At 38.0% G+C, this 14,981-nt stretch overlaps 1 protein-coding gene across 1 annotated transcript; it reads right to left on the reverse strand.

Annotated features, from left to right (window-relative positions):
- Positions 1–13,659: 13,659 nt before the first annotated feature.
- Positions 13,660–14,685, reverse strand: npbwr2b (neuropeptides B/W receptor 2b; the record flags this gene model as incomplete). Its single annotated transcript, XM_081386509.1, has 1 exon — positions 13,660–14,685. One exon carries the CDS (start codon positions 14,683–14,685, stop codon positions 13,660–13,662), a length of 1,026 nt encoding a protein of 341 aa, XP_081242635.1.
- Between the last annotated feature and the right edge of the window lie 296 nt (positions 14,686–14,981).

Here is a 14,981-nt window from a genome sequence, read left to right on the forward strand (position 1 = left end):
AGCCAGATTAAAGACGCATCTCTTTGACCTAGCATTCACATAATACATTATAGACTTCTATAATTCAATGTTAGGCCGCATAGATTAGGTCAGCCGGAACCGGAAACACTTCCCATAAATCCCGATGTACTCGTTACATCATGAGAAGAATGGCATCTGCGCTAATTTTAGTGTCTGTGTTTATCCCGAGGTTCTCCCGCAGCCTGCCGGATCCAGGCCGTATCCAGATCTGATGAAGGACCTTCGCCTGGACCCGATGACAACGCAGTGCTGAAGTGACAACTAGTCTCTCCCTATGGAGAATCCCTTTACCACTCTACAGATAAGGCATGTCGGGAAAATTCGTTTCGCATTCCTACCCCGAAGTGACAAAATAAAATAAAATTCTTTATGAAAATTTATAAGGAAAGACAAGTACTTTGTTTAGGCTTGGCTTGTAGGGATTTCCAAACCTGCGCACATATATTCAAATGCACGTAACTATAGAACCAATTCTAAATGCGCATGTGAACGCCATCAGCGTTTCTCACAGGTTCGCGTTTAAAGTCTGTGTGGAGAGAATGGTGTCGTCTTAGCGGCCCCTAATTTAATAACAAATGATCGTTGCGACGGAAGCAAATCAATCAAAACTAACATTAGCTGGAAAATAACATTATTAAAGAACCGCTATAAAGCCAAAACAGTCTCTGTTACCTTAAATTATACGCTTATCTCTGTAAAGCTGCTTTGAAACAATCTACATTGTTAAAAGCGCTATATAAATGAAGATGACTTGCCTTGACTTTGCAGCTTTCCTCTTTCTGCTGAGCGAGATGAAAAACGGATGCAGAGTTTGCAAGGGGGTAATCTTTCAGAAAAAAACTGAAGCTTCCCCGGGGACCGCCATTGATTAGCAGACCATCACCTACTGTTAGCATACCATTGACTCCCATTCATTTTGGCGTCACTTTGACAGCGAATAACTACTGGAATTTAACTTTACTAGCTCATGGACACCTACTCACACTCTCCGTCTCTGCAAGTTTCGGAAGAGAATGATTCAGATTTCTCTTGGCACAGCTACTAGAAGACAGACAGGTTGCTCACGTCACATCTACGTCGTCAAGCTCAGTTTGAGTCTGCGCAGTACGGTCAGCCATCAGGAAGTGAGTGCTTCTAATCGACTTCACTTTTCTCCGTTGAATCCAATGGGGTTGCTATGTCCATTTCTTTTACTGTCTATGAGAGTTTGCCCTGTCTTACTTATTTCTCCTGTTTCCAGGTTGGTGGAATAGTAAATTAAGCTAAGTACCTGAAGTGTAATATGTTGACATGTCGCTGAATGTTTTAATGTCGGCTAATAAGGCTGTTTTATGAATATGTGGACATATATGTTGCTTGACATCACCTGTTTGCTACCAAAGTCACGTCTGTTGCTTCCAAAGTCACGTCGGTCAGAGTTTTATTTTTAGCTCCTTCAACATTTTTGTAAAGTCTAATAGTTTTGAAATGTATGATATTGTGTAAAATGTGAAAAGCTGATGTTAAAAACTGCGTTTATGTAATGGTTAAAAGCTAATGTTAAAAACAAATGTTATATATTTTAAAAGTGGTTAAAAACAAGTTAAAAATCTGTCAGCTCATGCATTTTGGAAGAGTAAAAATGATTTTAGTTGGAAATAGAAAATGCATTTAGGAACCATATGTAAGTGGTAACAAATTATTTTAAGTTGAAAACAGACAACTTACAGGGTGGAAAGTGGTTATTGTTATTTTGATTTATTTAATCACACAAAACTTCTAACTCAGTATTTGCTGAAAGATTAAAAAAAAGACAAATTGTATTTTATTTCGAAGTCGTGTTTATTTCATAGAGAACATTGAGTGTTTGTAACAGAAGAGGATTTAAATTGTGAATGTTTAATAAATCCTCTCTCCTCTTTCTGCTGAGCGAGATGAAAAACGGACGCAGAGTTTGCCCTGTCTCACTTGTTTCTCCTGTTTCCAGAGAGAGCATAAGCTGTTTTCGTGGTGCCAGCCGGTACCTGTAACACATAGCATCATACTTGAACTTGATAACTTATTTCCACTATTCCCTTGAGGTTCCTGCTGATTGCATTCTGGAACTGAATTAAACATTGGACTATCTGTTGTTTGCTTTTGATGAAAAGTAAACTGAATGAATTATAATGTAGAATGAAAAATTAATTTGACATTATAGTGTCACCTTGCCATTGATGCAATTGATGTCATTCAAGCATTTGAGATTAATATTTTAAAGTTATACTCAACAGCCTTAAATCCAGAAAATGTTGAAGCCTACTGATGTCAATGGTGTCATGTTTTGTTTTTGTCTTATTGAAGAACAAACAATAGAGAGCTGGGATGATTCCGTTGTCACTTGTTACACACTGTGCAATTCAATGCTTTTTCTGTGGATTTTTCAACAGATTCTTTCAGAAGACTCATTCAATGTTGAAAACATTTTGAATTTGAAGATCAAGGTAAATTGTACTTAAGTTGTCTTCCGGGACACATGTAAGTATCTTCTGTTGCTTCCAAAGGGCTGTACTAAATGAAAAAAATTGATACTTAAACAAAATGAGAAAAATTTGGACATCCAAAAGTTTTCACCCCCCAACTCTTAATGCATCGTGTTTCCTTTTGGAGCATCAGTGAATTTTTTTCAAACTTTTTTAAATAGTTGTCTTTGAGTCCCTCAATTGACCTCAGTGTGAAAAGATGGATCTCAAAATCAGGGCAGTTTAACTGCTCAGGACAAACAAGGGACTCAAGAACAACCATCACAAACGAAAAAAAAACAGTCGTGGATCATCTGAGCAAAGACACACAGTATTAAGAGTCAAGGGCGTGTAAACATTTGAGAGGGGTCATTTTTATGAATACAGCTATTTTTTGTCTTGTGGCCTATATGTAAACATATTTTATGTAAAATGTCATATTTAGGACAGTATTAAATAAAAAATATTTTCTCTCTCTTTTCTTCAGAGCAAGCTTTTTAAAATGCAAGTCTTTTGCCTGGGGAACGAAGTGGAATAGTGATCAATAGTGAAGCGAACCCAGAGTACTCCCCCCGTATTCCTGTCTGTGAAAGAACAAGCCAAGTGAGGAGTGAGGAGTCGGGGTGGTGGAGGGATGCTGAAAACTGTCAAGCAATGTTAAGTGAGTTGACAGAGTGAATATATATATATATATATATGCTTCCTCTCATGCTGATAGGGTAGGCATGGTAATTGTTTGATGACAAGTTGATTAAATTGATTATTTGAACGTGCTCCTCTCAAACTTTGTTTATGAAACTTTAAATTTAAATTAAATTTAAATAGCAATACACTAAATATGAGATTGAACTAATTTTAATTTGACAGAGGGGGCTCTTGAGTGGCTCTTGAGTGGCTCCTTACACTGAGCCGAGATTCATATATGCATTTTTGACAGATAAAATTTCAGCACTTGAATTAGCACTGACACTAAAAATGTCATGCGTTCAAAGGGTGGATGTAGATGTGCTTTTGAATCTACTTTATCACCACAGACCAAGGAAAGGATTTATTTCATAGAAAGAATTGTAACTATGAATAAAATGTGATGTGATTGTCAAGGACAATTGTGTATTATTCATGATGTATGAATAATGATGCCCAGGCCAACAGGTCTACTGTGGCACAAGTCACACAAAATTGTAATGATGGTTATGGGAGGAATGTGTCACAACACATACAAGTTTGATATTAAGGACATTATTGTTTATGTATGATGTACATGTTAACTGTGTTGGGTCCATTGGCGTAATTTGCAGGTGGGACGGGTGCGACTGGACATACTCACCACTTTTTGCCTGGGTCTATATTGTCCCCACCACTTTTTGAAACATCTTGTGGCACGGATGTACCTAATACAAATGAAACATCTTCATTTGATTAGCAATTCCTTCATTTGTTTAAAGAAGAGGTGATCTATCGCTGGAATGTGTTGTTTTTGAAATCATGCTTGCCGTTGTTATCAGTTCTCTTGGCGCTCATGCACACTGAGCAGTCTTAACGCCATTGAAGTGACTCTGTTCCTTCCGGTGAAATCACAAAACAAAACTGCACACAAACATGTCCATGCTCTTGATATACAATCACTGATGAACACCTTTGGTTTTAATGAAAAAAAAAGGATTGTAATATATATATATATATATATATATAGTAAAAAAAAAAAGCTGAGAACGATTGAAGAAGTCTATACGTTGCAACCCATTGATCTTAAAATATTTATTTACCTGTCTGAAGAGTGACACATCAATAATGCAAAGTTCCATCTCTGCTTGATATGCACAACACACAAGGTTTGTCACACATTAACAGATTGAAGAAAGTGCCACCCTCTGCCGTCACACAACGCCATTTCATTAGTGCTTTAGCACTCTCTACTCCTCTCAATTAGCGCAGGCTACCATTTGGTGAAAATCATGGATCCCTCCCCCTCTCTCCACTCTGTCATTTCTCAAACCAATCCCCATAACTGGGTTATAATACTACAGTTTGTGACTTATGATTTATGTGCTCAGTTTTGACCAAGGGATTAAGTTGTGGAGGCTTGAACACCATCAGTCAATGAAGGACCACAAATAGATGGATTGTTTGATGTAAATCAACCTGTGTGTGTTTATGCTGTGTGTGTGTATGTGTATGCCAAGTGAATCCATGATGTCTTAGTATCAGCAATGCGGTGACAGCAAGAAGACGTGTGGGGTAATAAAAAGCGCAGCAGACTGATGCTTATGTGGCCTCACTCACACACACATACACACCTCCATGTCCCAAGGCTAAAACCGAGGGATACAGCCCCCATAATTCAACGGTCAGCAGGGAGACATAATTCTTCTGGCTGCTGTGGAGGTATTAGCTGCTTCTGGGGTCTACACACAGGTCAGGAGGCTGCAGAGGCCTGCGTCACTATATTGCTGTGTTCAAATTCACTTTATTCTGCTTCCCACAAATCACAAAGGATTGATTTATGACACTGAAGAAACACCTTACAAATAAAGTGGGGTTAACATCTTTGTGTGATGCATTTTTCCACTTAAGGTTTAGATGAGATATCTATCTGTTATGTCTTTCAGTGTGAACTGTTTTCACCTCACCCAAGAACTGATGGGCAGAAAAGCGTTTATGGGAAATGGCTGAGAAGAAATTCTTTATTTTTAAACTATTGTGTATAAATCAAGATCATTGTTAGTCAAGGTTTTGCTGGTTAGGTTAGCAAAGTATGGTTTGCCCAAGCTACCCAGCTATAGCAGGGTCCAAAAAAACATGTTTCTCAATTTGTCAGCCTTTTGCGATTTGTGACGATATAAAAACTTTGCCCAGAAATTATGTTATATTATGTTATGTTATGTTATGTTATGTTATATTATATTATATTATATTATATTATATTATATTATATTATATTATATTATATTATATTATATTATATTATATTATATTATATTATATTATATTATATTATGCCAGTATATGATATTTTGTGGTCTCTTAAAATTTTGAAATGGCCTTATATCTTTCCCCGTTTGCTGATCAAACTGATCAAATTTATTTTAAATAAATGTTGTTAATCAAAGGACCCTGAAAAAATGTCACAAAAAAGCAGCACAACTGTTTTCGACATTGCTAATAAATGTTTCTTGAGCAGCAAATCAGCATATTAGAATGATTTCTGAATTACTATTTGACACTGGAGTAATGACTGCTGTAAATTCATAAATTACATTAAAATAAATATTAAAATAGATAAGTGATTTTTAATTGTAATACAATTTCCCAATTTTCACCTTGTTTTTGATCAAATAAATTAAGCCTCGAGCTTAAGACTTTTTTCAATATTAACATTAAAAAATCTGATCAACTTTTGAACAGTGAACAGTGAACAGTGAACAGTGAATCATTTCCTGTGGCTCCTGAGTATTTAGTCACATGGCATTTACAAGTTAGAAACAAGAAACAAACAGAGGAAGTGCCCATGAGCAAAGATGGAGATTTCAAAGTGCAAAATTCCTTAGGGTCCTTGTGGAATGGGAATGCTAACAGATAGATTTATCTCTAAATATTATAAACCTACTTGTTTAAAAAAATTCTTATATGCCACAAAATGGTAGACTATGTCGACATGAAGTCGTTTAAGGTTTCACCAAGTTCATAAGTGTTTTGGGTACCATGGAAACACTGTAATCCAGATCCATTACGGCAGGCTCATTTGTCATTTATAAGTTGGTGAACAATTTAAAAAAAAAAAAAAAAAAATTTTATATAAGTCTGCCCAGATCAATAGACAGAAGACAAAAGCAAATGTTACATCAGGAGATGAGAAAGGTCTCCACAAGCCTTTAAAATTATGAGGCTGGAGCATATGACTTGTTAACATAGCAACAAGCAACCCAGGCTCATTGGAAACATGTGACTCTGGCCTCATTTCTGCAAAACCTAATAAGTGCAATGCGGGTGCATTTTGCTGCACTTTTCAGGTGATGTGTCCACAAATGGCACTATAAGCGATATATATATATTTTTTTTTCTACATTGCAGATGTGGGTTTATTAACAATAAAGAGATGGCCAAAAAGTTGATCTTGAACACAGCGCAAAGACTACAGACAGAATTCAAAATAGTATTTTAAAGAGAGTGTAAAAAACAGTATGGAAAATAGCACATTTTAAATTAGGATGTTTTTTGCAATCTTGCTATCAGTATGGGCGTTTCACCACAGTTTGGTGTCCGGTAACTGTAAAATTAAAAATACATATGCTGATGCAACCATGATACCATGATGTTTCACGATACTCACATCTGAGGGCTCCGCATTGCATGTACTACAACACTGTATAAGTCTTTATTAATCAATAATTTGCCCCATAATCATAATTTGTGTGAAAACTAAAGAAAAGTTGTTGCTGTTGTACTGTAGTGTTTATTTCAGAGGGAATCTGCGGTAAAACGTAAAAGTACATTTTGCAGTTTTGCAGAAATGTAGCCAGAGTCGCATATTTCCAATGAGCCTAGGTTGAAAATGTTGCATTAAATGGCATCCAATGTTTTTATCTTCTGCCTAGAGGAGAATATGCCTTGTTTACAGCTGAATCAATGCCACATAACTGAAATGTTAATTGTCGGGAATGGACGTGAGCCAGACAGGATGGGAGCTTGTTAAATCCGCATCTGCATGTTGGCACCATGAGTAAGTCCAGACATCAGTGCGATGCGGAATTGATTTAAGAGCCTCTCATCGTATAGAACACAGTCAGAGCTTATAATTGGCCAGTGAGGGTTGCATGCTGGGCTGTTTGAGCCAGTAGCCCATTTGTATTGTGAACAAGCGGATGATATTGTGATCCACATTTCCAAAGCAGAGGAGGAGGCAGCTGGCAGATGATTCAGGATGAAATGCGAGTTTCATCACAATGTCCACTCAATGCGCCTGTAACAAACTTACCGCTCTTTCTGCATTGAATCGAATCCTGCCTTCACCTGTATTAACCCTTATGGACAATAACACACACTCTTAAACCCAGCTGTGCAGAGAAGCACAATGAGATCATTCTCTGTGCAACCATCCATTTGTTTATCGCAGATAGACACATTCCCCGAGACGGGATGCAAATCTCGTCAACAGTTAGTCGATGTCATTGATTTGTGAGGGTACGGAGGCTGGGACATAATTGAAGTTTGCAGGAGGTTCCCCCTGTGGTTCAAGTGTTTGACTTGTGGAGACAGAATACAGCGGGGGCTTCAATGTCGGATGCAGGTGACGGGCAAATCAAAGGCCAGCGGCTCCAGTGTTTGGAACGGAATGTCACAAAGTCAATTGCAGCAATGTGACCCAATCACAATCATTGCAACATGGCAGTCAACTCCAGAGCTTTTCCTTTGAAACCCAACTAACATCAACATTACAAGGACACAGGATCACTCTTAATGTCTAACGCCTTTCATTCTGGTCATGCATGCAATTGCAGGGACAAAATCAATTTGTGTCACAGTTCTGCCAAAGATCAGCAGCCGAAGGCACAAGATATCCTCACAAGTCATAGAGCACAGTAACTAAAAGTGTATGACTACCATCTAGTGTCACTATTTAAAAGTATCAGGAAAATCCTGATTAAACTAGCTGTTTTGGAACACAGTAACACTTTACAATAACAGGGCATAAATAATCATGTACTAATACCTAAATTAATAGTTACTTCAACATGAACTCATGAATAGTGAAGATATAAACTAATCATGAACCATTGAAGAGCAATCCTTAACTACGACAGGAGTCATAATGATTCATGCACGAATAACAGCAGCCTTAAACATGTTAGTACATGTTTGATAGTAATGCATTAATTAACGTTTAGGGGTAAACTAAATCAATCAGTCTCTGTAAGAATAAATAAGAAGTAATCTAAATTTGAATTAAACATTTGATTTAATACTGCCATAATTTTAAATTGTAAAGTCATAACCTGCCATTTGCAGCTTTGTAACAAATAATTGGAATGGCGCATGATTATTTAGCCATTAATTACACAGATCCGTCTAAAGGTGGAAAATAGACTAATAACTACCACTAATAAATTGAATTTGATCTAAACCGTTTTCTGATTTGTATAGTTAATTTAGGCTATGTTTAGTAATAGCTACTTTTCTTCCCGGAACTACTGTATGTAGGGTTTTATTTTCTGGTGGGACACTCATGACGCACTCAGTGCTCGCTCGGCACGTTAGTTGTGTTCATATGGTAGTGCAGGCATTTTAATCTCATAAATGTCGACTGCTTTGGTAAAAAGAATTAATAATTAAAGACATGTTTGCATGTATGTTGTCTTTGGGAGTTTTCAGGAGGTTATGTACAATAATTAAATGTATGTTTTGTTGTTTAAATGTATATGCTTTGATTAGCATTCACTTATAGCTTATGCCCTATTTTACATATAAATGTGCCATATGTGTGTCTTTACAGGTATGTTTGGGCTTTCTTTTAAGTCCATATGTTTAATTGTTTAAATAAAAATAAAAGAACTACACTTCGTATCCTTTTTTTTTTTTTTTTTTTTTTTTTTTTTTTACCATGGGTGTAAAGGAATAAGGATGGCACTCTTATTGTATATGTTTATTCATATTTTAGTTAATGATTTGTAAGTGAATCATTGTGTCATGACTTAACTTGAGGAGGCACATCATAATTAATTCATTATTAACTAACCATACACTAACATCAACTAATGGCTTGTTAATGCATTATTATGTCATGACTTTGAGGGGGCACATCATTACTAACTCATGATAACCATACACTAACATAAAGTAATGGCTTGTTAATGCATGACTGTGTCATGACTTTTTTTCGAGGGGGCACATCATAATTAATTCACTACTTACCAATTTCAGCTCATGATTTATCATAAATTTACAATCAAATACACATGTACTACAACTAGTATTCAGCCCAGTTAAGTGATGTTGCGTGGCTTTTCAAAAAGTCAGAGAACTGAGGTACAGTATCATCATGATCCCAGCAAACGTTCCCCTGACCTTGGTTCATGTTTCCGGCTTGGTTATTTTTGGGGGAACTGATTCCTCAGGAACTGTTGTAAGTCCCAGTAGGTTTAGTTTGATCGGAAAGAGAATATCACAAAATAGATTAGGACCTTTTTAGATAAATTATTAGTGTATTTAGTACTTTCTATGTTTGATAAGGAGGACCAATGAAATTAATGCCTTTCAGTAATGTTTATGAAGCTGCCGATGTCAATAGTTTAAATTATGACTAATAAATTGTTTAAATGTGTTTCAAAGTCAAAATATTTCATATTTATTCTTACAGAGCCTGATTTATTTATTTTACCCCTAAACGTTAATTAATACATTAACTATCAAACATGTTATAACATTAACTATCAAACATGTCTTTTGAACTTAGTAGGTTTAAGGCTGCTGTTATTCATGCATGAATCATTATGACTCCTGTCATAGGTCATATCTTCACTAATCATGAGTTCATGTTGAAGTAACTATTAATTCAGGTTTTAGTACATGATTATTCATGCCCTGTTATTGTAAAGTGTTACGTGGAACTCTGGTTTCTAGCTTAGCTGGTCTTACCATCAGGTGGTGAAGCTTTTTTTATTTATTTTTATTTTATTATTATTATTATTATTATTATCATTTACTTGTTTACTGATTTTGTGACATAGTTGTCAACAAGCTAATGATCAACATCTTAAGTTTTGTTGTTGTTGTTGTTGTTGTTGTTGTTGTTGTTGTTGTTGTTGTTGTTGTTGTTGTTGTTGTTGTTGTTGTTGTTGTTGCTGCTGCTGCTGCTGCTGCTGTTGCTGTTGCTGTAGCTAGGCCCTATTTTAGGTAACCGGAGAGACTGTGTGAATGTGTGTTAAGATGAATATAACTGATTCTTTGAATATGTATATGTATTATTTAAATATAACACTTATTTACTAATTATCAAAAGATAGGAGCATGCAAATAATGGTGTGCTTGCATAATAATAATAATAATGATAATGCACTTTAAAAGTGACTGGTACTATGTGGCTGGCAATTGTAAGTATGGTTTAATATGAATTAAGACACATCCATTCAGATCTTAAAGCTAGAAAATGTAGATATTATATCTATAAATAAATGCTGATATATTATGCAGAAAACGTAAATGCACGCTGCCCTCTTCTGTCTGTTGCGTGCAGTTACCGATATAAATGCCTACACACACACACACACACACACACACACACACACACACACGCATATATATATATATATATATATGTTCGTATAAACTGTCACACATTTATTTATTTATTTATTAATTTATTGTGAAAACAAGTTACCACAATTGTATTATTTATGGCTACCATGGCATGTAGCTGATGTTCTGTTCGTAATTTATTAATAATAATAATAATAATAATAATAATAATACATAAGTCTTATATAGCGCTTTCCAAGGAACTCAAAGACTCTTTACAAATGAAACAAACAAACAAAGATGAGAGTGCTATAGATTGTAGGCGAGCTGAAACAGGTGAGTTTTGAGCAGTTTTTTGTAGGTGGTCAGTGAGTCCGAGTTTCTGATGTGGATGGGGAGTGAGTTCCAAAGGGTGGGGGCAGCAATGGCGAAGGCTCGGTCCCCCAAAGTTCGGTGCGTTGATTTGGTGATGGGTTTGAGAAGGTTTAAGTCGGCGGAGCGGAGGCGTCGGGAGGGGCGGTGGTGCTGTAAGAGGTCTGTGAGGTATGGAGGGGCCAAGTTATTGAGGGCTTTGTAGGTGATGAGCAGAACTTTGTAATGGATGCGCTGTTGTACAGGGAGCCAGTGAAGCTGTTGAAGGACGGGGGTGATGTGGTCTCTGGAGCGGGTGTGGGTGAGGAGGCGGGCAGCGGAGTTTTGAACATAATGATGTTTTATTAACAAAGTTCGGGAGGAGCAGGTTCAGATAATTAACCAAATTATGCACAGCTGGAGATTAATCAGTTATCAACTCAATGACAGAGTATAAATTCACAGCAGACCTATCTCTGTTCATTGAAAGTTTGTCAGCATCCCTCCTCCACCCCATCTCCTCACTTCCAGTTCCATCTACACACCAACTGGGGGGAGTACTCTGGGTTCAGGCCTAACTCCAAGCTCGGAGCCCTCCCCCCGGACAGCACGCCAAATACGCATACACTTATTGTACTAATTATATGTAGATGTGAACTCGTGAATTGCAGTTTTTGTAAATCAGAGGAAGGGAGACCATACAGGAGGCTATTGCAGTAGTCGAGTCTTAATGTAATAAATGCATGGATGAGAGTTTCAGCAGCAGATGTGGAGAGGGTGGGGCGTAGACGAGCAATGTTACGTAGGTAGAAAAAGGCAGTTTTGGTGATATGACGGATATGGGGCTTAAATGTGAGTGTGGGTTCAAAAATGAAACCAAAATTTCGGATCTGGGGAGAGGTGGTAGCTGTATGGCCATCGACGGAGAGAGTGAGTCTGGGAGGAGGGGAGGAGTGATTTGGGACCAATTTCCGATGTATTGCAGTTGAGTTTAAGGAAGTTGGCGTTCATCCAGGATTTTATTGCAGAGAGGCAGTTTGTGATGGTTAATACTGTGGCAAGAGTGATGGATCTGGTGCTGAGTTGTGTGTCGTCTGCGTAACTGTGGAATTTTAGTCCGTGATTATGAATGATAAGTCCAAGGGGAAGCATATAGGCCTACAGGATAAACAGAAGGGGACCTAGCACCGAGCCTTGAGGGACTCCGTGATTGACAGGTATGGTGTGAGACGTACTACAGTTGTTGATGGATATGAATTGAGATCTGTTGGTGAGGTAGGAGGTGAACCAGGAGAGAGCTCCTGGCACCATTTAAATGATATAGGCCTAGCTTCTTCAAAAGGCATATAGGTTGTTTCAATGTGTAAGCGACTAACTCGGATTGTGACATGTCGGGACTCTTGCTCAGTGTTGTCAGTTGTGTGGCATTCTAAGAACGCGCACAAACCCAGTATTAGTTACTTTTCAAGACCGCCAGGTGGCGTAACCCCCGCGTGACGAGAGAGAGAGAGAGAGAGAGAGAGAGAGAGAGAGAGAGAGAGAGAGAGAGAGAGAGAGAGAGTATATATTCAGGAACATTCTGAGGTAGAAACATACATTAGATGATGCGTTATTTAAAACGTTGGGCCGTTAAAGAGTCCAGGAACATTAATAAAATTTGACATCTGCATCAGGCTAAATGAAAGACAATTGATTTATTCCATTTTATTTAGACCTAGTATTTAAAAAGCCATAATAGTATGCTTCACTGTATAGATCTACATGACCAACATTTCTTCATATACACAAACAAAAATATTTCACATTTATATTCATTCATTAAAAGATAGGAGAATGCACGTTTAAACATCTGTCTCAAAAGTGCTATTAAGATACTATGATGCTGGACCAGAAGTGATGACGTTTCATGTGACAAAAGCAGGTCTATACAAATATATACACACGAATCCATTCCCTGCTGTTTGAGAAACACATGATGTCATCCTTGATATCAAATTTTTTTGCTATTCCTAGGTCAAGTTTTCAGGGCACTGCTGTTAGAAATGCGTTGAAGCACATTTCAAAATAGCTAATCACAGGGAGAGCACAAGAGGGAGACAAACTCTCACTTTAGAATTTAGTGTCAGGAAAATACTTTCTTTTATTATTGGGGAGCCACACAGGGTACAGGAGAATCTGAAGTAGTGGACACGGTGATTTACTGTATTTTAATCAGTGTTTACGAGAGTGAATTTAAATCTAATTGGGCAGAAACTACAATACTGAATTGGAACGACAGTGATTTCAAAAATAAAATGCCTACGGGCTGAACATCGCCAGTATTCTGTTTTGATCATAGCCTAACTCACTGTATTTTAACCAGGACTGGTAATTGGCCACAAGCTACAGAATCATTAAAATATAAAATATTAGACATTTGTTTAACATATTTCAAAATATATTTTATATTTTATTTAGATATATTCCAATTGCTAAAACCCGCATCCTGTTTGCTACCTTAATTCAAATCCAAGAATCGAACTGGAATTCAGTTCCGAATGGTGCACACCCCCGCTATTCGTCTCTTCAATGTGTGTTAAATTCGGGTTGGTCTACATTCTAACATCTTCTTGAATGCTTTTCTGAAGCTGTCGTCCAGGAAGGCGTAGAGAAACGGGTTCAGACAGGAGTTGGCGTAGCTCAGGCTGGTAATGAAGTACGAGATGCCGATGAGAAGCGGTGTGGTCCGAAGGTCTGTGGTCAGCGCTACGATGGTGCTGAGGTGAAAGGGCGTCCAGCAGAACAGGCACACGGCCAGTACAATAAACACCATGATAGTCACCTTCTTCTTGGCTTTGTCCAGCGCTTTGGCGTTGGTGTTCAGACGCATGTTTCTTAGTTTGTACAGCATCATGGTGTAAAGAATGCAAATTGTAGACACCGGAATGGCAAAGCCCAGTATGAGGGTATAAATCCGGCTCGCTTTGAACCATAAACTTTCAGGACTTGGGAAACTCAGCACGCAGCTTTTCCTGTCGAAGTCGTCGGGACTGATGTAGACTCCTGCGAAAACGGTGAAGGGGATGACGATGAGGATCACCAGCATCCACACGCATAGACTCACTATCTTTGCTGCCCGGTATGTGCGGTACGGCATGCGCTTGGAGCGCACGGTCGACAGCACCACCAGGTACCGGTCCACACTCATAACAGTCAGAAAGTAGATGCTGGAGAAGATGTTATAGTGATCGATGCTTAAAATAGTTTTGCAAAGCACTTCGCCGAACGGCCAGTAGTGTAACAGATGCTCCGCTATATTGATGGGGAGCACTAAAGTGAAGAGGTCGTCGGCGATCGCCAAGTTCAGAATGAACATATTGGTCACCGTCTTCATTTTGGGTGCTTTGAGGATCACATAAATGACCGCCGTGTTGCCCGTAAGACCTACGGCACATATCACGGAGTAAATGACCGGGAGAACCACGTACAGATCTGCGTAAAATAAGTAGTCAGCCGGCGGCGTGCAGTTCAGATCGCTCCGGTTGTGAGAGTTGTTATAGTACAAGTCCATGCTGTAGTTGCATGTCGGGTTTGGGATGAAGGGGCTCGTGATGTTCTCCATACTGTAACAGCTGAGCCTCCGGGGATAAGTGCTTTACTTTATAAAGCTGCGCTCTCGCTTTCGCAGATCTCTCCACGAGTCTAAGGTGGTCGATGTCTTTCATCTGTCTCTTTGCGCGTCACGAGATCTGAGAGCGATATAATACATCCTGCAGAAAACAGACTGTACAAACAAATGTACGCTGAGAAACTTATAACATATGCGCGAATTAGGCTATGTATACAACTTAGAATGTAATAATTAATTTAAAACAAAACATGCAAAAAAAAAAGAGTAGTATATTCATATACGAATTG

This window comes from Scardinius erythrophthalmus (assembly GCF_964197995.2).
Source record: "Scardinius erythrophthalmus genome assembly, chromosome: 15".
In the NCBI taxonomy this organism is placed as follows: domain Eukaryota; kingdom Metazoa; phylum Chordata; class Actinopteri; order Cypriniformes; family Leuciscidae; genus Scardinius; species Scardinius erythrophthalmus.